General features: G+C 48.0%; 1 protein-coding gene across 2 annotated transcripts in view; it reads right to left on the bottom strand.

The window, feature by feature from the left end:
• Nucleotides 1-26,580, bottom strand: part of LOC311581315 (uncharacterized protein) — a 32,917-nt gene extending 6,337 nt beyond the window's left edge. The window contains exons 1-9 of one of the 2 annotated variants that reach the window (XM_084753430.1): nt 25,976-26,580; nt 25,591-25,878; nt 21,981-22,191; nt 20,160-20,312; nt 17,753-17,901; nt 14,449-14,589; nt 12,239-12,387; nt 8,725-8,820; nt 474-606 (exon numbers count right to left, since the gene is read on the bottom strand). In XM_084753430.1, coding sequence (XP_084609556.1) covers nt 474-606; nt 8,725-8,820; nt 12,239-12,387; nt 14,449-14,589; nt 17,753-17,901; nt 20,160-20,312; nt 21,981-22,160 — 1,001 coding nt within the window. In that variant the 5' untranslated portion in view covers nt 22,161-22,191; nt 25,591-25,878; nt 25,976-26,580. The remainder of the gene's footprint in view (nt 1-473; nt 607-8,724; nt 8,821-12,238; nt 12,388-14,448; nt 14,590-17,752; nt 17,902-20,159; nt 20,313-21,980; nt 22,192-25,590; nt 25,879-25,975) is intronic. The other variant, XM_084753431.1, reaches the window with a different exon arrangement.

Raw genomic sequence — 26,580 nt, 5'->3', positions numbered from 1 at the left:
AGCCGGGGAGCTGACCACAGGCAGGGGTGCGGGAGAGACAAAGTAGATTCAGCTGGAGCAAAGAAAGAACTAAAAGACAAGTAACCTGAAGATTGGGGCAAAGATGGAGTCAGGATAACATAGAGGGTTAAGAACAAACTTAAATTGCTCAGTATTGTGTTGTAAAGCTAGTATAAAAGAGTCTCAGCAGGTGTGGTGGCGCACACCTTTAATCCCAGCACTCCGGTGGCAGAGGCAGGTGGATCTCTGTGAGTTCGAGGCCAGCCTGGTCTACAAAGTGAGTCTAGGACAGTCAAGGCTACACAGAGAAACCCTGTCTCGAAAAACCAAAAAAAAAAAAAAAAAAAAAAAAAAGAAAAGAAAAAAAAAAAAGAAAAAGAAAGGACTCTCAATTATTTGTATGACAGCAGGGTTAAGAGAAAAACTAAGAGGAATAAACACTGTTTTAGAAAAGTAACACCAGCAGTTCCCACCAGGTTAAGGCCCGCGTGAATTCCAGCAGTCTCTCTCCCTCGGCTCCCATCCCGTCTATGCTGTTATCTGCCAAATGCATCGTCACGACCCAAGGGCCCGATTCCATCGGGCTTCTGACTTTTCCCCTGATTCCTGCAAGGAAAATCAGAATATTGGTATTACTTTTAGATGAGGGTCCCTTTATTTATTACTAGCTAAACTGATTCTTCAAGGAAGTTTGCACATAGATGTGTGAGTAGATTTATTTTTGCAACACAACCAGTGGAATGGAATCTCTGTGATTTTGGAAGTCCTGGTTTTAGGTTTGGTTCACCTTTATTCTCCCTGCTTCAATCTTTACACCTGGAAGCTCCAAATTACCCGATAGACAATTCCATCCTCCTCAGAGGCAGACAGTCAGTCTAACTAAAGAGGAAAATTGATGGCCCTAGAAATTTCTTGGTAAATGAATTATCTACGAGCCGGGCGTGGTGGCGCGCGCCTTTAATCCCAGCACTCGGGAGGCAGAGGCAGGCGGATCGCTGTGAGTTCGAGGCCAGCCTGGTCTACAAAGTGAGTCCAGGATGGCCAAGGCTACATAGAGAAACCCTATCTCGAAAAACCAAAAAAAAAAAAAAAAAAAAAAAAAAAAAAAAAAAAGAATTATCTACTGACTGACCCTGGGGAGTCCATCGTTTTGTTGTTGTTGTTGTTGTTGTTTTTTTAAATAGAAAAGGGGTTTAGTTCTTTGTAAAGGTCTGAGAAGTCTCCTTTTCTGAGCTTTCACCTCTACATAATATCAGAAGAAAGGAGCATCTGCCGTAGTGACTCATGGCTGCATCACTGAGGTCAGGGGTCCTGCGTCTGGTTTCAGCTTCAAGGGGAGAAAGCAGAGAGCAGTGGTGGGGGCCGTCCTGCGTTCCAGGCTGACCCCTGAGCTTTCGCAGCGCTCACACACACCATGTATACACACACACAGGGTCTGAGTGGCTTCTTTGGCTATAAATCTAATCTGCTGGATTGCTAGATGGAATGGATTTTACTTGAGATTATAGATGAAAACTGGCCCGCCTTTCGTTTTTTTTTCCCCCTTTGGAATAAATAACATCTAGGTTTTGTCATTGTACTCACAGCATGGCCAGGGTAGTAGCTGCCAGCTGTCGAGAATGACAGGATCAATATCCTAGAACATAGCGTATATGTATGTGTCACATGGCAGATACTTGAATGTTCATGAATGGATGAATGCCTCCCGGACTGTCAAGCACAATCAAGTCATTGAAACATTTACCATTCGTTGCTATTTCAGAGCACAATGTCTTGATTCCATTCATGAACATGAATGGAATGTGCTTTCTCACTCATAAAAACTTTTCACAAATCTAAAAGCCTTTAAAAGTTGATTCTCTGAGGCCAGCCTGGTCTACAGAGTGAGTCCAGGATGGCTACACAGAGAAACCCTGTCCTGGGGAGGCGGGGGTGGGAGAGTTGAGTCTCAGCCAGGCGTGGTGGCTCATGCCTTTAATCCCAGCCCTCAGGGAGGCAGAGGCAGGTGGATTGCTGTGAGTTCGAGGCCAGCCTGGTCTACAAAGCAAGTCCAGGACATCCAAGGCTACACAGAGACACTCTGTCTCCAAAAGCAAACAAAACAAAACAATAAGTTGAGTCTCTGCCCTGTCGACAGGGAGCCTGACCACTGCCTCTCGTTTCCTTCACCCAATTTCCACACACCAGAAAGCGGCAGTGGGCAAAACCTGAGGCACGTGGACAGGGATGAGGGCTGAAGGCTGCATTGCTATCCAGATGCTCAGCTTCACAAGGAGAACCACTGTTAACCGGCGGCATGTTCTTATCAGCTTGGTGTCGGTGTGCATCTGTGGAGAGGGGAGCCTGCCCCCCCTTCCCCCCCTCCCGGTGATGAACTGGGCACGGCTGCCTCCCTGTGGGAAAACTCTCTCAGCTGCTCCAAAACCAGCATCGAGGAAGGTAGTGAAAACACCATCTCTGCCCACAACAAATGGAACGGGGACCTCTCGGGAGCTTCAGGAAGGCAGGAAGACAGGTGCGGCTCAGGTCAGCCTCGCCTGCCCCGAAGCAGCGGCTTTAACCAAAGCAACACCAAGCTCCTCCCGCTGGGTGGAAAACAAATTCCTGGCAATACGAATGAGAACGCGCTCAGCCCCTGGTCATACTTGATCCGCCCCAGCTGTATTCACTCTAATCTTTTTTCACTCAAGCTTATTTTTACTACATTAAAACCAAGCAAGGTGTGTGGTGAGGAGATGGCTCAGCGCTTAAAAGCACTGGCTGCTCCTCCCGAGGACCTGGGTTCAGTTTTCAGCACTCAGCCAGAGGGCTACAGATGTGTCTAGAATTCCAATTCCAGGGCATCCAGTATTCTTTCTCTGGCCTCTGTGAGCACCAGGCACACACGTGGTGCTCATGTGTGCACAGACAGAATATTCACACACATCCAAAATAAGAGAACCATCAGGTTTGCTAACAGTCACTGTCTGGATGCGCCCCTCTCACAGAGAACCTGGCTGCGGCATAGCCAGGCTCTGTGGTGCTTGAGAGGTTGGGGGGGGGGGCACAGGGAAATGCACAGACCCTTGGGTTGCAGACCTCTCTTGAAAATGTCCTGTGGCTCTTACAGGGTACCTTAGCATCTCTGAACCTCATTGTAAAAGAGAGGCCACGAGCTCCCAACATCGCTGTGAGGGTTGGCTGGGAACCACTTCCTTTTTTCTTCTTTCTTTTCTTTTCTTTCTTTCTTTCTTTCTTTCTTTCTTTCTTTCTTTCTTTCTTTTTGAGGCAGGGTTTCTCTGTGTAGCCTTGGCTGTCCTGGACTTGCTTTGTAGACTGGGCTGGCTTCAAACTCACAGAAATCTGCCTGCCTCTGCCCCTCAGAGTGCTAGGATGACAGGTGTATGCTACCTCGTCCGGCTTTCTTTTTCTTTTTTTTTAAAAGATTATTTATTTATTTTATGTATATGAGTGCTCTGCTTTCATTCACACCAGAAGAAGGAATTAGATTCCATTACAGATGGTTGTGAGCCACCATGTGGTTACTGGGAAGTGAACGCAGGACCTCTGGAAGAGCAGCAGCCAGTGCTCTTAACCACTGAGCCATCTCTCCAGCCCTTGGGAAGCACTTTCAAAGGCCAGTTGTTGAGAACCGTAGTGCACGGCAAATAGTAGCACCGCAAACGAACGAAGGAACAAACACTCAAAACCATCGTGGCTCCTTGTCATTGAATGCGAAATGCTCACAGGCTCACGCGTTTGGACACATGGCTCCCCTCTGGAGGCGCTGTTTTGGGAGGCTGTGGAAACTTGGGGACGAAGAGCTTAGCTGGCAGTCGTGTGTCACTAGATACCACCCTTGAGAGCTATTCCCACTTCTGGAACTAGCCTGACTGCTGTGTGTGGGGCGCTGCCACACACTCCTGTTGCTCTGAACTTTCTGCCATGATGGGCTGGGACCTCTCTGAAAGTGCGAGCCAAAACCAACGTCCTCCATTAATTGTTTCCGGCAGGTATTTCGTCATAGCAACGAGACTGCCCCAGCTTGACACCCAGCCTCAGGGGTCACATCTGCAGCAGCTCCCTCACCCTCTGAGCTGTTGCTCATGGCGGTGGTGGTGATGGGGTGGGTGGCACTGCTTAGAACGTCCTCTCCCTAGCTCTGACCTCTCATGCCTTCCCCTGAGCACTCTCTGTGGGCCAGATGCTCAAGGTCTAGTGTAAATGTTTTGTGAACATTTCCCAGCATCCTCCCAGACAGCTTGGTCCTCTCTCCCCTTCACCATCTGGTCCTCCTTTGGGTCCAGCAGCCCCTGCATATTCTACAGTGCTTATCTGTAGATACCAGGCCTGGTGGGAGCTATTCCTTATGGTAAAGAGAAAAAAAAAAAGTTAAAGTTGTTTAAATGTAACCTCTTCCCATTTACAATAAACATGTGCAGTTCCCTGTGCGCCGCCTGGTTTTATGAGAGGGAACAGAAAATTCGTCTGTTTGTTTATTTATTTATTTTGGTTTTTTTTTTTTTAAAGATTTATTTATTAAGTTTACAGTGTTTTGCCTACATGTACCCCTGCATGACAGAAGAGGGTACCATATGACATTATAGATGGTTGTGAGCCACCATGTGGGTGCTGGGAATTGAACTCATGACCTCTGGAAGAGCAGACAGTGCTCTTAACCACTGAGCCATCTCTCCAGCCCCCTATTTTGGTTTTTTTTGAGACAGGGTTTCTCTGTGTAGCCTTGGCTGTCCTGGATTCGCTTTGTAGACCAGGCTGGCCTCGAACTCACAGCGATCCGCCTGCCTCTGCCTCCTGAGTGCTGGGATTAAAGGCGTGCGCCACCACGCCTGGCTTTGTCTGTTTATTGATGAGACCCAAGAAAGCAAACTGTGATGAGTATTGGCTGGTTCACGCTGGGGTCCTGGCGCCTTCTTCTTCTTCTCCTTCTTCTTCTTCTCCTCCTCCTCCTCCTCCTTCTTTTTCTTTTTCTAAGATTTATTTAATTTATTGCCTATGCCTGCTTTATCTGCAGAAGAGAGCACCAGATCCCATTATAGATGGTTGTGAGTCACCATGTGGTTGCTGGAAATTGAACTCAGGACCTCTAGGAAGAGCAGGCGGTGCTCTTAATCACTGAGCCATCTCTCCAGCCCCCTGGCGCCTTCTTATAGAGGTTTTCATTCCTTGTTCGGCTGTCACCCCAGGATGAAACCATGAATACAATGACTCCAGGATTGTAACTGGTAACTTCCTGTTTTTGAACTAATACAGCTTTTGAAGATTACATCTTGATTCTTGCAATGGTCCCTTGAATTCCTTAACGCCACTGGTATTTCTGCCATTATGATATAAACAGCAACGCCTTATTTGCAGACCTGAGCCCGACACTTGGGCAGCTTGGTACTCACCCAGGGTCCTGGGCATTGGGGTTGGACATTGTTCCTGCTTTAAGTCACACCTTTCTCATCCCAGATCCTCCAGAATTAAAGCAGCCCTGGGGACAGCTACACTGTGTAGCTTCATCTGGGAAAAGAACAGGTCCAGATGACAAGACACTCCTTGGTACCCACTGGGTCTTTTGGGAATTTGTGTGTGTGTGTGTGTGTGTGTGTGTGTGTGTGTGTGTGTGTGTGTGTACACGTGTATGTCTCGGGGAGTGGGGGTGGGGGGACGGCTTAAGATGACAAGGTGGGACCAGTGGAATGGCTCAAGAGAACCATGTTATCACCAGCCGGCCACTCCTGGCGACTTCGACGTTCATTTCACCATCTTCTGCTGCTATTTGTGACTAGGCTGTGGCAAAGCTGGATGCCACCTGCTTGAAAGCCGACTAACCTCCAAACTCTCGTACTCTTGTGGTACACAGATCCTAGGTCTCTGAGCTGGATCCACTGAGGCTGCATAAACCTGATTGACCCAGGAGGCATCGGTTGAGGAGCCCGATCAGCTTCTCTTCCGTCTCGTTCACTGAGCAAAACAAACCAAGGGAGGCAGTCAATGTTTTCAAGTCCGAAGGAGTGGTTCTCCAGGTGACTTCTTCTGACCTCAACCTCACTGGGGACCTGGGCAGAGATCAAGCTCTCGCGGGGCCTCTGATGACTGGCAGGTTCGCCAGCGCCGGTTTAATGACTCTGTGTGTTCCGCGGTGCACCATTGCAGAATGGCTGGGACGGGCATGGCTAAAACTGTGACAACCACACGGAAGTCCATCAAGCTATACATGGCTGCCCAGTGTCAGTTTGTCACATTTTTGTGGTTATCATGGTAAACATTCTTAGGAGTCCAAATGGGAAAACTGTGAAGGGAGGGGCTAGGTTTCTGAGTGGAGTTTGGCCTCAGAAGGGACCGTGGGGATGGCTTTCCAAACATCGGGCCAAAAAACCTCCTGTCCGCAAAGGGGTGTGCATGAAAATATTTTGGCTGTTTCCAATTAGGACCAAATGGAAACCATCTGGTCTCCGCCCCCAGGAGCATGGCGCCAATCAGCGCATCTTGTCCCTTTTGAAAACAGGTAGAGTCCTATCAAGGCCCAGATTCTCTCCCGCAAACCCCGATTGCGGTGAAAGCAGCCGCCCAGTGTGGGAAGGCCACTATGTAACCCTGGCTAGCCCCCAGCTCTCCATGTAGACCAGGCTAGCCTTCAGCTCTCATAGCTCTCCCTGCCTCTGCCTCATGAGGCATGTGCCACCATGCCCTGCCTTTGGGAAGGTGTTTTGAAACCTATGACACTATAAACATATATAATAGATGAAAATTGTTTCCTGTGGGTTCAGGCTGAGGAGACTAATTGTGTCAATTGTTTACTGGGTGAAATCCAAGCCTTTGGCCTGGCTTGTAGGCCCTTTAATGTGATCCATTCCCTCAGGTGGTCAGCCCCCTGCATCCTCCTATCTTAGCCACACCTGTGGCCTCCTGGATGCTGTTGGTAAGGTCCTTCCTACTTAAGCCCTTCCTCATCCAAGTTCTGTCTCCTTCCCACCCTAGGTCAGCTTGTTCACAAAGCTTTGCCTCCAATCTGACCTCCAGTGCAGAACGCCTTTCTGTGGGCCCAGCGGACACACCAAAGGCCACTCTCTTAGACTTGGAAACACTGACTGCCTTCTCCAACAGCACCACTCGACGGCAGGCAGCACACCAGGGCCTGCTGGGCTTCCTTGATTTATAGTCTCCTCTTTCCTCCTTTCCCTCGACTCTTCTCTCCCTGCCCCACCCCCAGGGTCTCATGTAGCTCAGGTTTGCCTGAAAATTTCCTTTGTAGCTGAGGATCACCTTGAATTTCTTTCTTTCTTTGTTTGTTTTAAAGACAGGGTCTCTCTGTGTAGCCTTGGCTGTCCTGGATTCGCTTTGTAGACCAGGCTGGCCTCGAACTCACAGCGATCCGCCTGCCTCTGCCTCCCGAGTGCTGGGACTAAAGGCGTGCGCCATCACCACCCAGCAACCTCGAACTTCTTCTCCTCCTTCTGTCTCCCATGCAATGGGCTGAGGGGCATACAGTCTGCTTTATGTTTCATGTGGGCTTCGGACCACAAGAGTTTGTCATTTCTAATGTGGCAGCATTTCACAGAGAAGATTAAAAGATAATTCAAGCCGGGCATGGTGGCACACGCCTATAATCCCAGCACTCGGGAGGCAGAGGCAGGTGGATCGCTGTGAGTTCGAGGCCAGCCTGGTCTACAAAGCAGGTCCAGGACAGCCAAGGCTACACAGAGAAACTCTGTTTCAAAAAACAAAACAAAAAAAAAGATAATTCAAAGGTGTGTGGGGGGGGGAGACCACACAAGAACAGATTAAAATTAAAGAAGAGCTGGGCAGTGGTGGTACACACCTTTAATCCCAGTACTTGGGAGGCAGAAGCAGGTGGATCTCTATGAGTTTGAGGTCAGCCTGGTCTACAAAGGGAGAACCAGGACAGCCAAGGCTACACAGAGAAACCCTGTCTACAAAAATAAAAACAAACAAGAAAAATTGAAGAAGAAGAAAGAGCCCAAAGGGTTTGGAGGGGGTGTCCACTCAAACAACTGGTTGCCTTGTCTACAAATGCAAAATACAAACCACTGGGTGCTCAGAAACACAGTAGCACAGACTCAGGTTGCCCCACGAGGAGCTCCCCAAAGGCTGTATTCATGACACAGTGTTCCTGCATTACACGATTAGAACCTCCATGGGTTAGCGCTTGGAGAGGTGTGTGTGGTGCCAAGTCCGCCCTCTGCAGAGCAGGATGCTGAGAGCCAGGAGCAGGTTCTGAGGCTACAGCGACCCTCTGGAAGGCCTGCTTAGAGTTCAGTTTTCCTATCTCCCTCTTCTTCTTCCACTTCTGCCTCCCTGTCTCTCTCTTTCTGCCCCTCCCAACCTCTCCTCTCTCTCTGTCTCTCTCTCTCCCTCCCTCCTTCCCTCCCTCCCTCCCACCCCCAACCCCCCCACCCCCGTTAGGATTTCTCAAAATTCCTTCATGGTCACCCAGCTTCTAACTCGAGTAACCCCAAGGCTGAGGCCTCCACTGGCGGCTCCTGGAAGGATCGTTCCAAACCATGCTTTTTTGGAATGTCCAACTGCCCATGATGACTTCCCTGGCAGACATGGTGGAACTGCTCATGGGTGGTTCGCGTGAGGTCACAAGACATCGGCTCTGCTTTTTCTCCATCCTAAGCCTTTGTTTGGGCTGATTATGCACAAGGGACACACAGGGAGTGAGTGAGAAGGCGAAGGGAGTGGAAGGAATAATTAAAACGACAACGAAAATACCTTTTCCTCCCCTTTTCTTCTGTGAGGTCCTTTTTGCTGTTACAGCTTCGGAAGGTTTTGCAATCTGGCTCAAAGCCGAGCTTCCTCTCCGGCATACTGGTTTTAAAAAGAAAAGAAGAAGAAGAAAATAAAAAGGTGCAGGATTAGAGTCAAGTAAGTGAATTGTTGGCATCCTTTGGTATCGGCGAGTGATTGCCTTTATTCCATGGACACTTTGTCACGGGTAGTTCTCTTGGGAGAGACTTAGCTGAACATCATAAGGATCTCTTCCTTTCTACCGTATTTATTTCTCTGCTGCAAGACTAGAGATTAATATGCCACTAAGCAGGGCCAGGCCAGGTAGGGCTCCTGGAGCCATCCTGCAGCCCCGCTGACGATTTCATGCCACAGCCTATAACCATGGCTCCGTGTCCCTGGCTTACTAAGAACAAGGGAGGGTGAAGTACACTTTGTTGGCATATGTTAAAAACTGTGTAGGAGCCAGGCAGGGTGGCCCACACCTGTAATCCCAGCATTCGGGGAACCAGAGGCAGGTGGGTTGCTTTGAGTTCGAGGCCAGCCTGGTCTGCAAAGCAAGTCTAGGACAGCCAAGGCTACTCAGAGAAACCCTGTCTCAAAAACAAACAAATAAACAAACAAGCAAACAAACAAACAACAAAACAAAAAACCCAAAAAGAAAGAAAGAAGTTGATACAGTCGACATGCAAGCATACTTATGAGCAAGCATGTAGTGTTCCCAGATGTCTCAAGGGCAAAATGCTCAATTTTCTTTACATTTACTTATTTAGGTAGGTGGTATGTGTATGCATGTGTAGGTATGCAAGTGTTAAAGTCAGTGGACAACTTTTGGGAGTTGGTTCTCTCCTCATCAGGCTTGGGAACATGTGCCTTTCCTGCCGAGAGCTCTCACTAACACATCCCAATCGTCCAGGAGTACTGGGGACATAGTGGGGCTTGCACGTGCACATGTGAACACATGAAGAAAGGAAGGTGTTGGGCTGGAAAGGTGGCTCAGAGGTTAAGAGCACTGGCTGTTCTTCCAAAGGTCCTGAGTTCAATTCCCAGCAACTACATGGTGGCTCACAACCATCTATAATGAGATCAGGTGCCCTCTTCTGGTGTGTGGGTGTACATGCAGGCAGAGCTCTCACTAACATGTCCTTTTCCCTCTCTGCCTCTTACTCCTGTCCCTGCCTGCCACACTCCAAGCCCTCGAGACATTGCCTTTACATTTATAACATTAGCCAGGCGGTGGTGGCACATGCCTTTAATCCCAGCCCTTGGGAGGCAGAGGCGGGCGGATCGCTGTGAGTTCGAGGCCAGCCTGGTCTACAAAGTGAGTCCAGGACTGCCAAGGCTATAACATTAAAAAACAAACACCCCCACACAGGGCTCACTTAGCCATTTTGAGGCCACAGCCACAGTGCAGGACTCACAGTTAAGACTGTGGCTCTTTACAAGGATGTCAAAGCAGTACACAGGAAGTGCAGCAATGGTAAGCAGTGTTTTCCGGTTCCTTTTGCTCGACAAGTGACCTGTGTGATTCTGATCCCATCAAAGTTCCTACGTAGGTGACAGCCACTGACAGCTCCAGGTTCTTAGCAGTCTTCTCCCCAAAGGCGTCTTTCCTCAGCTCCTCACTCCTCTCCTCCCCAGCACATAGACCAGCCAAGTTTCCCACTGTGCTATAGGCCCCTCCTCTCCTAGGAAGCACTCAACCTGCTGTGATGGTGAGGACTGAGGACGAATTCATAGCCTGCAAGTACTTGCCGCTCAGTCCTTACTGAACACCGAAGGTAACTATTGAAATTATTCAGAGTCACACACGAGTTTGTAAACCTCAATCTGTGTCATTGCTATTCAATACTGACAACCAATTATTACAATTTAAAATGTACCATAAATATGCATTCTTAAGATTCGCTTCAACAAGTGAGAAGGCACTTTAGGGGAATAAATGAGATGGTTTATCTGTCCTGCATCTGTCTGCCTGTTATATGAGTGAGGGCATCTCTCTTTGAATCATACAATGTTGGCACATCCTCTGCCTCCCCTCAATTTAGGTATGTGATGAGTTCTGTCAATCATATCTCATCATGACCTGGGCCATAGAGCCTGGACCATAGGTAGGTATGGGGACCAAAGATGACCAGAGCTGCAAACTCAAGGCTTCTTGCTGCCATGAATTTAGCCAGCTCTGTAGACAGCTGTGTGTGTGTGTGTGTGTGTGTGTGTGTGTGTGTGTGTGTGTAGGTGGGGGGCAGATATGTGTGTCACACATAAATGAAGTATTCTTTAATGTGGCGCCCGTGCCACCGCAGTACCGAGTCGAGGGCGAGGGACTGCAGATTTAACTCATGCACACACACACACACACACACACACACACACACACACACACACACACAATACAACACAGCGGGTCCTTTGTGCTAAGAGAGCAGCAGCTGCGGCAGCAGCCATGGCAGCGGTTTATTCCTCTTCCAGAGTTCCAAAGAGCCTTCTTATAGGCAGCAAAACAGGAATCCTCCTCCCAGGTGAAATCGCTCAAGAGGTGATTGCACACAGGAGGAAAAGTCTTGAGGAAGGGAGGGGCGCGTTCTCAGAGCAGTAAACACGACTAGCTAACCAAGATAAACACAGACACGGAAGCTGCTAGAAACAGGACATGAAACAGCAAGACAGGCAGGCAGCCCAGTCGGCCTGGCTCCTACATTGTAATCCCATTTGAACTGCTTTTTACTAACTTGATGGTCTGATCAATACGGTATGTTAGTCTCCCGTCACTGCTGTGATAAATGACCACACATTGAGTTGCTTAGCAGAACATGAGTTTAGCATCTGGCAGTGGTGGCTCACACCTGTAATCTCAACACTCGAGAGGCAGAGATGGGGCGACTAGCAAGCTTTCGAGGCCAGCCTGAGCTACATGGCAAGACCCTGACTCACAAAACTGAAGGAAATAGAGTCAGAGGTGTATGTGTGTGTGTGTGTGTGTGTGTGTGTGTGTGTGTGTGTGTGTGTGTAGGAGTGGCTTGAGGGAACACAAGCTTACTTCTCTGCAATCTGGAAGTCTCCTACAAATGACTGTAAAGACATTTGCAGTCCAGTGACGATTCTGGGAATTTATTTATTTATTTATTTATTTATTTATTTATTTTGCTTTTTCCAGAGACTAGAGGCCACCTACTTTCCAGCTCAGCCCACATGGTCTCTGTTTCCACTGTCATCTTCTCCCGCCCTCCTGTCTGCCTCTTAGAAAGGTCATTGTGATTACACTTGACCCACCAGGCTAGTCTAGGAGGGCATCTCCATCTTCGACTCCTCCTGACTTGAGGTCCATCATGTGAACATAGTCACAGGTTCTGAGGGTCAGGACAGAGACCCCATCACGGCCTATTATTCTGCCTCCCACACACTCCAGCAGTAGTGCTAAGAAGGTCGCCTAGTTACTAAGCAGAGTCCTCCTTCAGGAAGCAACAGGGGCTGCCTAGAAGTGGCGCACAGTGCTCACCTTGGGGAAGCGGAGGGGGATTTCCCTCGTGTGACGATGTCAAGGCGGCGGCCTGGTCTGTCCCCTGCATCTCTGCATATTCTGCTATGGGTCTGAGTAGAGCCAGAGCCCCAGAACACTGCAAATAATTTCCATCCAGGCGCAGCTCACTGGGGAGAGAGGACAGAAAACATTGCTCATTGGCTGTCAGGCCCACTACAACTTTGCATTTAAGATCTTTATCTAATATAACTAACTAGTCATAAATGACATAGCAGAGTCAGTGGCTAATTATAGTAACCATACACTAGACTATGTGGCGAAAAGCTGGCTGTGCTGACAGCACAAACCATGCCTTCAGCAGACACCCTTGGTCTTCAAAGTTCACTAAATGCCTTTTCTTTTCAGGGTAAGAAAAATCAAAGAGGGGGGCTGGAGAGATGGCTTAGAGGTTAAGAACACTGCCTGTACTTCTAAAGGTCCTGAGTTCAATTCCCAGCAACCACATGGTGGCTCACAACCATCTACAATGAAATCTGGTGCCCTCTTCTGGCCTGCAGGTGTTATATGCAGGAAGAACACTATATACATAATAAATAAATAAATCTTAAAAAGAAAGAAAGGAAGGAAGGAAGAAAGAAAGAAAGAAAAATCAAAGAGGGGCCAAGGAAAGAGCTTAGTAAGTAAAGTGCTCACCAAGCAAGCACAGGAGCCTGTGTTTCATCTCCATAGAAAAACACTGGGCATTGCTGAAACACTTTTTATAAAACCAAGAGTTCAAATCTCCAGCACCCATGTAAAAGCCAGCCATGTCCACAAGTACCTGTGCATTGGGAGGTAGAAACAGGTGGGTGTTTGCAACTTTACTAGCCTGTCTACCTGAAATGGAAAATTTCCTGTTCATGGGAGACATTGTCTCAAGAGAGAGAGAGAGAGAGAAGAAGAAGAAGAAGAAGAAGAAGAAGAAGAAGGAGAAGGAGAAGGAGAAGGAGAAGGAGAAGGAGAAGGAGAAGAGAGGAGAGGAGAGAAGAGAGAAGAGAGAAGAGAGAAGAGAGGAGAGAGAGAGAGAGAGAGAGAGAGAGAGAGAGAGAGAGAGAGAGAGTAATAGAGAAATACATTTGATGTACTCCTCTGACCAGTGTGCACGGGTCATATACATGCATGTGTACACACACACCATAAAAACAAAATTTTTTAAACAATATAATTTTCTTATCTTTTAAAAAAAGTTTTGAGTTTTTGTTTTTTCGAGGCAGGGTTTCTCTGTGTAACAGTCTTAGCTGGAACTGTCTCTGTAGACCAGGCTGGCCTGGAACTCACAGAGATCCTCCTGCCTCTGCCTCCCAAGTGCTGGAACTAAAGGCATGGCTTACAAACAAAATTTTTAAAAGATATAAGTTTCTTTCTTTCTTTCTTTCTTTCTTTCTTTCTTTCTTTCTTTCTTGTTTTTTGGGACAGGGTTTCTCAGTGTAGCCTTGGCTGTCCTGGAACTCTCTTTGTAGACCAGGCTGGCCTCAAACTCACAGAGATCTGCCTGCCTCTGCCTCCCGAGTTCTGGGATTAAAGGCACACGCCCACCATGCCCAGCTAAGATACAAGTTTCTAGTAAAATTTAGAAAGCAACAGCGGCACTGGGAATGGCATTGCACTTTGAATCCCATTGTCGGAAGGGGAGAGGCAGGTGCATGCCTGGAGCGCTCTGGCATCGGGCCTAGCCTGTTTGGTGAACCTCAAGCCAGTGAGAGACCCTGATTCAAGAACAAGAAAAGAACACTGAGGGGCTGGAGAGATGGCTCAGTGGTTCAGAGCGCCGCCTGCTCTTCCGAAGGTCCTGAGTTCAATTCCCAGCAACCACATGGTGGCTCACAACCATCTGTAATGTGATATGACTCCCTCTTCTGGCTTGCAGGAGTATATGCAAGCAGAGCACGGTATACATAATAAATAAATAAATAAATAAATAAATAAATAAAAAACATAAAAATAAAAATGTATCATATATTAAAAAAAGAAAAGAACACTGGAGGAATGATATCTGGTCAAGTTGACCTCTGACCTCCACATGCATGCATATGTACCCACATGAGCATATACACTCACCAAAAAAAGAGAATAAAGAGGGAGGGAGGAAGAGATGGAGGGGGGGAAAAAAAAACAAAAATAGCCAACAGGATGCATTGTGCAATCAGTTAAAATAGAGACAAGGTGCGCAGGGGCGTAGGGTGGCTCACCAAATGGCACTCTGACTGATGACCGAGCCCAGCCTTGGCCCACTCTGGGGCCTCAGCCCACAGTAGCGTAGACTGAGGCCTTGGAGGCTTTGGTTGTTTTCCAGGCATGAGAAGACACACTCAAGCTCCTCATTTCCAAACCTGAAGAGAAATGACAGGACAGACTGCACGCATGGCTTTTAAACCTGAGGGAGAGCCTGCAGGTGGCCATGGCCGGTGAAGAGGTGAGAATGAAAACTCAGTTCAGACTGACTTCATCAACCTGGATCAAAATTTCAGGGAGTCTGATGCCAGGCAGTTTATTCCTAGCACATTTAAACACAGTATAATTTGGCGGGGGGTGGGGGGGTGGGGGGTGAGGGGGTGGCGGGGGGGGGGTGAGGGGGTGGCGGGGGGGGGTGGGGGGGTGGCGGGGGGTGGGGGGGGAGTTTCCTGTCGTAATACAATCCCAGTGCACAAGAAAGCATAATTACATCGAAATTCAACTCATGGTACATGTGATTTCTTTGTTTGTTTTGTTTTTTGGGACAGGGCTTCTCTTTGTAATAGCCCTGGCTGTCCTGGACTCACTTTGTAGACAAGGCTGGCATCGAACTCACAGAGATCCGCCTGCCTCTTCCTCCCAGAGTGCTGGGATTACAAGCGTGTGCCACCACGCCCAGCAAGGTACATGCCATTTCTTCAAGAAGATGGGTTCTTCAAGATAGGCTGCCTTGGCCAGTGCTTAAGGGCCTAAGGAAGGGTCTGGCCTGATCTTGGTTGTACAGATAGCGTTAAGGTCATTTGGGCTGTTAGCCACCACTGGGCTGGTTCTAGGAGCTTGAGGAACCTCTGGCTATGCAGATAATGTAAGGGCCATTAGTATTAGGTATCTCTGGTTCCGGTTGTGGGAGCCTGGGGAGCCCTTGGCTGTAAGGGTCACTTAGATTACTAGGCACCTCCGGTCCTAGATGTAGGAGCTTGATACGGCCTGGCCCAAAAGACAATGCAGATCACCAGGTTGCTAGTCACTTCCAGGTCCCAGCGTTCTGGATATGACGATGTGGAAATGGTGATGTGGATATGATAATGTGGGCATCGTGATGTGGATATGGTGATGCGGGCATGAAGATGTGGACATGATGATGTGGGCATCATGACGTGGACATGATGATGTGGACATGATGATGTGGGCATCATGACGTGGACATGATGATGTGGACATGATGATGTGGCCATCATGATGTGGACATGATGATGTGGACATGATGATGTGGGCATCATGACGTGGACATGATGATGTGGACATGATGATGTGGCCATCATGATGTGGACATGATGATGTGGCCATCATGATGTGGACATGATGATGTGGACATGATGATGTGGGCATCATGACGTGGACATGATGATGTGGACATGATGATGTGGCCATCATGATGTGGACATGATGATGTGGCTATCGTGATGTGGCCATCATGATGTGGACATGATGATGTGGACATGATGATGTGGACATGATGACGTGGACATGATGACGTGGACATGATGATGTGGGCATCATGACGTGGACATGATGATGTGGACATGATGATGTGGACATGATGATGTGGACATGATGATGTGGACATGATGATGTGGGCATCATGACGTGGACATGATGATGTGGACATGATGATGTGGGCATCATGACGTGGACATGATGATGTGGACATGATGATGTGGCCATCATGATGTGGACATGATGATGTGGCTATCGTGATGTGGCCATCATGATGTGGACATGATGATGTGGACATGATGATGTGGACATGATGATGTGGACATGATGATGTGGGCATCATGACGTGGACATGATGATGTGGCTATCGTGATGTGGCCATCATGATGTGGACATGATGATGTGGACATGATGATGTGGGCATCATGACGTGGACATGATGATGTGGCTATCGTGATGTGGCCATCATGATGTGGACATGACGATGAAGCTGGCAGTGGGACTCTGAGAAAGCCCAGCCTCTCTAAGAAAGCCTGCCCTGTTTGAGTCCCTGTCCTGGCTTCCTTTGATGATGTGGACGTATGTTGTTGTTAATTTAGAAGTATGGCCTAATAAATGTTTATTATTAGGCTATAATTTACTACAGTGGTATTTCCTAACCTGCTATCAATCAATAAAAACACAGACACCTGGGGCAGGGCAGATATTAATTCCCTAAACTACCTTCCATCCTTCCCTGCCCAAATCCCATGCTGTCTGCTTCTGTAATTCCTATAGAGCTACTGCATATCCATAATCCCAAACACTTGCTAATATTCTTCATCTGGGTCAAATCCTCCATCTACACTGGCCATGTGCTTCTCTCATCTCCCCTTCTCCTTCCCAAGATCCTTCACTCCCTCCCGCCCCCCCAACCCCTGCCCCCCCCCCACCTCACCTGTGAACCTTTGCCACACCTACCTTCTTCCGGGGCCTACCCAGGTATCAGCGTTTTATTGGTCAAACAGGGAGGCAAGGTAACAAATATCATGTTGGGGCACGTGAGTGTCTGTTCATTTGGGCGGCAATCAGATCTTGGGGCCAATAACTAGCACCAGAATACATAACACCAGACCAACTCCCAACGGAAGTATAAACTGAATAAGCCCTTTCCTCCCGGCTTACCTTTTGGTCATGGCAGTGCTAGAAACACAGGCTAAGATGCTCGCTTTCAACAAACACTTGCTCAAAGAACAAACGGGAACGCTAACATCTACTTGGGCATAGGAGGAAGGCTAGAGAGATCCCTTTCTTTCTTTCTTTTTCTTTTTCTTTTCTTTTCTTTTTTTTTTTTTTTTGGTTTTTCGAGACAGAGTTTCTCTGTGTAGCCTTGGCTGTCCTGGACTCGCTTTGTAGACCAGGCTGGCCTTGGAACTCACAGTGATCCACCTGCCTCTGCCTCCCGAGTGCTGGGATTAAAGGCGTGCGCCACCACGCCCGGTTCTTTCTTTTTTTTTTTTTAATTTTTAAATTTTCTTTTGTTTTTCAAGACTGGGTTTCTCTGTAGTCTTAGCTGTCCTGGACCTTACTCTGTAAAGCGAGGTCCAAGACACTCAGGGATCCACAGAAGAAACCCTGTCTCAAAAAACCAAAATAAGTAAGTAAGTAAGTAAGTAAATAAATAAATAATTAATTAAAGGCGTGCACCACCATCTCCCGGTTTAGAGGGTTCCTTTTCTCTCTGGATGAGGCACAAAGAAAGTGGGTGTGGCCCTCCCCTCCCCCTCCCTCCTCTGGCAGTAACCATGTAGGGCCCGGCCTGCAGAGCTCCACTTTCAGCCTTACTTGCAGTAATCAAGGGCCAGGAAATGCAAACTGCTGAACTGCAAGGCTTTCCCAAGTCGCCCCAGAGACCACCGATCCATCTTGCAATCAACAATTTCCAAGGTAGTAACCGGGCAAGCGGCTTGCCCCTTCTGCTCCAGAAACAAAGCCTACAAGATGAAGAAGTACTTCCATCAGGGCTACTTTAGGTGCTTGGAGTTTTCAGATAGTCCCGAGCCAAGCCTATCAATGACCTCAACTTTTTTTGCTTCCAAGTTGATTTTCTACAAGGAAAGGTAGCATGAAAATAAAGGCGGTTTCCTTTTTAAAACAATGATTCCCCGAAGAATCCTGTGCGACCGGAAACCCTGTGATGAGATACACTGCAGGCGCTGGGAGGTTCTAACCCCAGCCATCTCTGAGGCTCAGGTTACAGCCCCCTAAGGATGTATTTTGGAGACAGGTGCCTGTGTTTTGATGAGACCTTGGGATGACCCCCAACTTGATGCCGTTAGTGTCCTCATAAGCAGAGAATTGTGTTAAGACACAGGAAGGAAATATCAGCCTTCCTGACACCTTGATTTTAGGCTTCAGCCACACAGCCTATGATATTGACGGCTTCTGCAGACTATGGCAGCTGTCGTTGCTTTTTTGTTTTTTGTTTTTGTTTTCTGTGTAGCTTTGACTGTCCTGGACTCACTTAGCAGACCAGGCTGTCCTCGAACTCACAGAGATCTGCCTGCCTCTGCCTCCTTGAGTGCCAGGATTATAGGTGTGGGTCACCATGCCAGGCGGCAGCTGTTGATTTAAAAAACATTTTTTATTTAAAAATTTTTATTATTAAAAAATGTATTATGTTGGGGGGGGGAAGGGATGTGTTCTTACTGTGGCATGGGTGTGGAGGTCAGGGGATAATATTGTGGAGTTGATGCTCTCGTTTCATTTTTTACATAGGTTCTGCGGGTGGAACTCAGGCTTGCAAAGCAAATGCCTTTACCCCACTGAGCCATCTTGCCAGTTCAAGCGTAAGCAGCAAGTGCTCTGCCTGCTGAGCCACCCCACTGTCCCTGAGATACTGATGTCTTAATGATGAAGTGTAGCCTCCTGTACTGGTGCTCTTTTTAATAGAGAGGCGTGCTGTGTGGCCTTCTTTGTGTGTTGTCTTGTTGTTTTGTTTTGTTGAGATAGGGTCTCATTATGTAACCCTAGGTGGCCTGAAACTTGCTATGTAACCAGGGTGGCCTGGAACTTACAGAAATCCACCTGCCTCTGCCTCTCTAGTGCTAGGACTAAAAGCGTGCGCCACCACATCCAACTTAGTTTCTTACCATGTTTCTAAGTTTCTCAACTATCTTTTTAAAAATTAAATATTCTAGCCAGACTCGGGGAGGCAGAGACAGGCACATCTCTGTGAGTTCAAGGCCAGCCTAATCTACAAAGTGGGTCCAGGACAGCCAAGACTACACAGAGAAAGCCTGTTTCAAAAAAACAAAACAAAACAAAACAAAACAACAACCCCCTCCCCCCAAAAAACCCCAAGGATTCTTTTCCCCAGGTCTCTGACTGCCGTGCTCCCTGGGATCACGTGTGCATGTGTACACACATATGTACATGTATGTTTAGCTTATCGAGTTCTCAGTGAAAGAGTTGGTCTGAATTATCTGATCTGTCTTTTCCATAAGTGAAGTTCTTACTTGGAGTAAGAGAAGTTCAAATTTTAAAATTGGTCAGTCTATAATTGCATACGTAATAGGATAATGGTTAGGATTATTGAACATGGGTGATTCTTGACAACGTAACATGAAAGTCTGATTTGTAAAAGTATATATATGTAGACAGCATGCAGGCATACATGTAAAAGTGTTAGTGTATGCGTGGTGGATGCACATCTACGTTAGGCAGATGCCATCGTTGGGAAGTAGGTGGGAAAAAAGTGATTGAAGCTTGGATATTGGTCAGCATCTGCACATTTCAGTCTCTTAAAGGAGTATATCATGGGGCTGGGGAGATGGTAAAGTGGTTAAAAGCATTTTCACAAGACCTGGGTTTAGTTCCCAGCACCCACATGGCAACTCACAACTGTCTGCAACGCCAGTTCCAGTTGATCCAACAGGCGGGCAGGCGGTGCACATACATCGCTGCAGGTAAAACCTTCTTCATACACGCGAAGTTAAATAAATAAGTCTTTAAGAAAATTAATTTAAAGGGGTATATTACATTCTGAATGTGGGTTTATGGATATTAGTTGTTATTTTCCACATTTTAAAATAAGTTTGAAGTATCTCATTAAAATAGTGTTATTTTTTTAGGAAAGAAAATCTTGCAGCCTATCAATAAATCAGCAACCAAACGAACCCCATCTGGAATGCAGGGTGTTGTTTGCTTGTTTTTAATTTTAAGGTTTAAAGAAACTTAAAACCCCACTCACGAGTCTGGCGACCTCCGGGTTGGTCAGCTGAAGGCCCCAGATGCAGACCTCCTTGGCCGGCTTGTAGCTCTCATCTCGGATGGTCATGAGCAAAGGCTCCAAGGAAACCGGCAGGCTGCATGTTGTGGCATCACCAGCTCTTACAAGCATAAACTGGAGTGTAGGAAAACCACAGGTGGCCATCATAAAGACACAACCATGCCTCTGACTGTGTGGGAAAGGCTACTGCCACAAGATGGCTGGATGAGTGTCCGAGGTAGTTACTACCCATGCATCTTGTTTCTGCCATGGACAGGCCACGGCACTGTAGGTCAGATTTACCACAGGTTACTGCACACTATTACGTTCCAAAATCAAGTTAGTCCGTACAAACAGCTTTTGTTTTCCTTTAAGGGACTAGAAAGGCAGGAAGGACTTTACATCCCATCTTACGTAGCAAGGATGATGATTGTTTCATAAGGCTTTTTTTTTTTAAGCCTTCTTTATTTTAATTTTATGTGTACGAGTGTTCTGCTTGTGTGAATGCCTGGGCAGCACCCTTGGAGGCTGGGAGAGGCCGTCAGATCTCCTGGAACTGGAGTTGGAGACGCTTGTGAGGCCCCCCACGTGGGTGCTGGGAACCAATCTTGCACTCTGTTCAAGCATCAAGTGTTCCAAACCACTGACCTGTGTCCCCAATCCCTTACAAGGCTCTTAATGATCTTCATAGTCACAGCGTGCCACCGACTTATGCTGCCCTTTTAGTCGTGTCTACCCAAAGATTCATCCCGGATGGGATGTCAATTGTATTTCTCATGATGGCTGTATTAAAAAGTTTGGTGAATTTGGCTAATTATAAGAACTTCAGTAAAAAAACAAAAATTAATTAGTGGGCTTGGAAGGTGACTCCATGGCTAAGAGCATGTTGGGCGGCTAACAGTGGCCGGTAGCTCTGTCTCCTTCTTCTGGCTTTCATAGGTACCTGCACTCATGTACACCTCTCCACATACACATAGTTTTTTAAAAAATCCTAAAACTTTTTACCAATGATTATTTTATCCCTCGAGAAGGATGATTGTGAGGCTGGAAAGATGGCTCAGCAATTAAGAGCACTTGCTCCTCTTTGCCGAGGACCAGGGTTTGGTTCCAGCACCAGGCTATCTGCTGGCCTCTGCCGCCCTCTGCTGGTCTCTGCCGCCCTCTGCTGGTCTCTGCTGGCCTCTGCTGTCACATGTGTGGTTCACATACAGACAACCAGGCGCGCGCGTGCGCGCGCGCGCACACACACACACACACACACACACACACACACACACACACACACACACACACACATACGCGCGCGCGCACGCGCGCGCAAGCCATTTCTTTAAAGAATGCTTAAGCTCTTCACCGAGGCAGGGAGATGTATGTGGGAACTTGGTCGAAACTGGAAAAAGAAAGGACTAGAAAAACTTGGAGGGCAGGTGAAGTGGGCAGAGCAGAATAGGTGTGAAGAAAGGCCAAGAGGGAAGGAGGGGTGCAAACTGGGGAGGCTGGAGTCAGAGGAAAGGGGGGCCCTTAGAGAGAAACCTGGAAGGTGGTATTATTTGAGGTGTGGTGGACTCAATTCCTGGCCCCACAAAACACATCCTGGCAGGCGTAGCAGGGCAGGTGCGTGGGTGCAAGAGAGGCCGACAGCGGGGCAGGCCCTTGGTGGCCAGGGACACAGCAACGTTGTGAATGTCACTTAGTCAAGGAAATGCAGAGCTGGTGGCGCAGTCAGCTTTGGGCTGGAGGAATGTCCCTAGAACTGAACTCCAGGGAGTCTGTTTCAAGGAAGGACAGGTCCCCGCCTCTCACCTTTTTAAGGACCTGCTCACTGTCAATGGCGTTCTTCAGGTCTCTTTGGATGGCAGGACACACGGAGGTCCGCGTCTGTGTGCAGTGCCTCTGGTATGTCTTCAGAAACTTCTGAAGCCCAGGGACCGCCGATGGGGGAGCCCCTTTGGGTTTTTGTTTTCTTTCCTTTGCTCTTGGCATTGTGTTGCAGTGTTCGGCTCCACTTTGATTTCTGAAAACGGTAACTTAAGTTGAAATCCAGCACAGAATGTGCCTCACTCTCGAAATCCCAGAAATAAAAAAAAAACAACTGCTGTGGCCCTTCTCTGAGAATCTTTTTTTGTTTTTGTTTTTGTTTTTGTTTTTTTGAGACAGGGTTTCCTCTGTGTAATAGCCCTGGCTGTCCTGGACTCGCTTTGTAGCTCAGGCTAGCCTCTAACTCAGAGATCTGCCTGCCTCTGCCTCCGCAGTGCTGGGATTAAAGGCGTGTGCTGCCGCCACCACCTGGCTGAGAATCTCAGAGGCCTCGCTTTAGCCTGAATGCCCTGGTGAGTTGAATTGGAGCCATTATCGCATGGGTCCATAGTTTTTGTCTGTTTCTTTATATGTGTATAATGTACATTTATAATATACATGTATACTTATAACGTACATTTATAAAATTTATAATGTACATTATATTGGTAAGTTGTCACAGCCACTTAAGTTTCACTGCGAAGATGGTTCTCCAAGTCCTTCAGATCTAAGCATGGTTATGTCAAGACAAGGCCTCTGCCTGGGGATGGGCTGAACTCCTAACTCCGTGACAAGGAGGGGAGAGAAGAGTGAAACAGCCCAAGAGGTAAAACGTGTGACTTTGAGGACAGCTAGAAACATACCATCTCCAAGAGCCACTACTATTGTTTACCTCATAATATAAAATTCCTGCCATGAGAAAGGGAAGCAAAGCTCAGCTATGGAAGCTCAGCCTTGGAGAGAAAGTTCAGTCAGGAATTCGAGCTGCCCAGTCTCAACTTCCCCAGTGGGTTTCTTTTCTTTTTTTTATTTTTAATTTCTTCTTATTTAGTTTTGGCTTTTTGAGACAGGGTTTCTCTGTGTATCCCTGGCTGTCCTCAGCTCCCACTTCTGTTCTTTAAAGCAGCCAGTCTCCACTTGGTGTTTGGTACAGGAGCCCGGCCAGGTGTCAGGTGGAAAGCCTGCAGCACTGTTCATTCTAGGGAGCATTTTTCACCAGCTATTCTGAAGTTTTTACTGATGATCAGACTACACATGCACAGACTCTGCAAATGTTCTCCATTAAGAAAATTGGTGTTGGGCTGGAGAGATGTCTCAGTGGTTAAGAGCGCCGCCTGCTCTTCCAAAGGTCCTGAGTTCAATTCCCAGCAACCGCATGGTGGCTCACAACCATCTATAATGTGATCTGATGCTCTTTTCTGCAGATAAAGCACTCATATACAATAAAAAAGAAAAAAGAAAGAAAGAAAGAAAATTGGTGTTGCCAGGCGTGGTGGTGCACGCCTGTAATCCCAGCTCTTGGGGAGGCAGAAGCAGGTATATCTCTGTGTGTTCGAGGCCAGCCTGGTCTACAAAGAGAGTCCAGGACAGAGACAGGAACCCTGTCTCGGAAAAACAACAACAGAAGTTACATTTTGTGTTGTGTGTGTGTGTGTCCATCTATCCAGAGGTCTACAATTCTTTTCTCAGGGACAAAATCTGGCCAAATGTAGCTACATGACTAAAGAAAGCTACAGGCAAATGAGACCCCAAGGTCAGCAACGTGTAGGCAAAGAAACTGATAAAGAGGCCACAAGGACTTTTTGCTCGAGCCTTGCTAGCTAAGTGCTATATAAATAGCAATGGGGAGTGAAAAAGAAAAGAGCTGTTCATCCCCAAAGTAAACCCAGAGCCCTCTGCCTCTGTCTGGCATTACCATCCTTTCCAGGTCGCTGCATTGCCCAAGGCTATGCTGCTCGTGGCCCAAGTGTCAGTCCCAGGGTGCCACAGGGAGGGTCAGAGGACAGTGTATAGTAGTCAATGCTCTGTTTGCGCCTTGCACTTTCAAGAATTAGAAACTGGTCTCCAGGCTTGGTGGCAAGCGCCTTCTACTGAGCCCAGCAAGTATGGCTTTTGATTTGTTTGTTTGTTTTAGTTATGATTTTATTTAAATGACTGGCCTGACAAGATATTGCCCGCTGGTGCAATGGTGCCACAAATGTCATGGGAATTACCAATTGCCTTCTGATTGCATCTAATGTCCAACCCATGAGATGGAACTTACACCTGACGCTGTTTACGGGGCCGAGAATATATGGGTTGATTGGTATCAGCCCTAGGAGAGAGTACCTAATACTATTATTCTGCTAAATTGATATAGCCTTAAAACGACACCTAATGACTTAGTGCTATACCCATAGATTTGTGTATTCAAAGGTTTCCAAAGGACACCAGGAGGATACCGCCCTCCTCACTCCACCCCCCCCACCCCCCCACAGGACCTGTTCTGTGCTTCCCCACCTCCACGGTAGCTGGGGTCACCCTGTGCTCCCTTGGGCAGAGCTGCCCTGACTCCTACCACCTCAGTCTATGTCCCCAGTCCCTTTTCAGGGAGACACTCAGCAGAGAGAGAATAATAGTATTAGGTTGTCCCCTAGGACCCAAAACCTATCTAGCCATAAGTTCTTGGCCCCACTAACCGTGTCAGATGTGAGTCCCATCCCATGAAGAGGACGTTAAATACAATCAGGAAGCAGTTGCTACCTCCCATAATATACCATTTATTGTTCAGCCCTTAGGGAAGACTACTCTCGAAGTCGAAGACAATTAACACGGAGACCCCCTATCTGGTTAACGTGCAGAGAATAAGAGACCACAGAAAGCTCATCTCAAAATGGGTTATTCATATTGCATCCTTTCTCCCAAAGTTCAGGGAACTTCTCCAAAGAGGGGGGCAGGGGGGAGCGCGGCAGGATTCTAAGAGCCAGGGGTGCCGGGTGACTTCAATGTAGCCTTGTTTTCCAAGCAGAGCAGAGCAGGCACACAAATGAATTCACGGTAACCGTGACAATGTGCGTAAGAGTTTTGCAAGCCAGACAAAAATCACAGCATGGGGTGGGGGGATGGGGTGCATTAGAAATCCCACCAGTGGCTGAGGAGCTAGTGGCACCTCATAGCTGATGGGAGGGAGACTGAAAGTCTACCACACTCGGAGGGCAGTGCCAGCTGGACTCAATGGGAGGAGGCGGGAGGGACAGAAGGAAATTAAAAAGTGGGGGAGGAGGTGCTGAGGGTAGAGAGAAGTTGGGAGGAGTGCACGAAATTCTCAAAGAATTAAAAAATATTATTTAAAATGAGGGAGAGACAGACAGAAAAACAGACAGGCAGGCAGACAGACAGAGACACTATGCCTGTGTGGAGGCATCTATGAATCCACTCTCGGCTTCCACGATTCCTTCTGGAGGCTTCTGGGGATGCACTCATGTCGCTTGTTAGGCTGTCATGTGGTGCGACATCTCTCTGGTCCAAGACAATCAGTGTTTTACCACAGCAGTTTTTGAGGTTGCATGAGGTTGGGGCTCCGGTGCTCGATTAATCATGAGTGAGCGCTCACGGAGGTCTCAGGTGTGCGCCTTACCTGTGCAGCTAGGCTTTAGCATCTATCTGAAGGCCACTCTCCCTTCATTGTGTCTCTGGACACGGTGACACAGGCTGAGGCGGTGGCAGGCAGAGTCCCAGGAGACCGGAGAATCTGTTACCCCAGAGGTGAGGGAGTGCAGAGCAGGTCCTGTGAGATGTGGAGAGGGCAGGGTCTTCCCGCGGACCTGTGAAACCCCACAGGTGCAGGAGCTGCGCTCTGTCCAAGTGTCGCAGTCCAGCTTCCCGCGTCGTCCGTTGCCATGGAGACGGGAGCTCCCGAAGGAGGCTGAAAGCAAAGAGGGCTGTAAGATCCCCATCCCGAGGCGTGGGGCAGGGCACCTTATTGGGCAAAAACAACTTCCTGTATGATTAGGGGTCCAGACCTTGAGAGGCTTGGCAGGTCTGTCTGGAAGGAGCCTGAGAACCTTCCTTTGAGGAAGTGGAGCGATGCCACAGGACTCTGCAGCTGCTGGCTTTGAAGGGACGCTTGAGGCAGGAAGTATGAATGGCTTCCAGACGCTAGAAGAGTGGAAATGCTTCTCCCCAGAGCTCCGTAGAGGAACGCAGCCCTGATGAACCTGCTTTGATTTTAGTTCAGTGAGACCCCGTGAGACTTCTTGCCTCCATCTCCCCCTCCCCCCTCCAACCCTCTTCCTATATGAGTGCATATGGAGACCAGAAATCCACTTTAGGTGTCTTCTTCAATCACTCTCTATCTTGTTTATTTATTTGGAACAAGGTCTCTCATTCAACCTGGAGCTCCCCGATTTGCCTAGAACAGTAATTTCTCCGGATCTTCCTGCCTCTACTTCCCCAGTGCTGGGATTACAAGACTCACAGCTTGGCCCCGGCTTTTCCATGTGAGAGCTGGGTGTCTGAACTCAGGTCATGATGCTTGCACCTCATGCCTCAGTGGGCTTTCAGGAAAGCAGCTGCCTTTGAGCGGATCCTCTGTGACCTCATTCACATTCGAGTAAGTAACCCTAGT

The sequence above is a fragment of the Acomys minous genome, assembly GCF_964271855.1.
Source record: "Acomys minous genome assembly, chromosome: 13".
Classification (NCBI taxonomy): Eukaryota; Metazoa; Chordata; class Mammalia; order Rodentia; family Muridae; genus Acomys; species Acomys minous.
The sequence above is the reverse complement of the archived record's forward strand: the minus strand, read 5'-3'. Positions and strand labels throughout refer to the sequence as shown.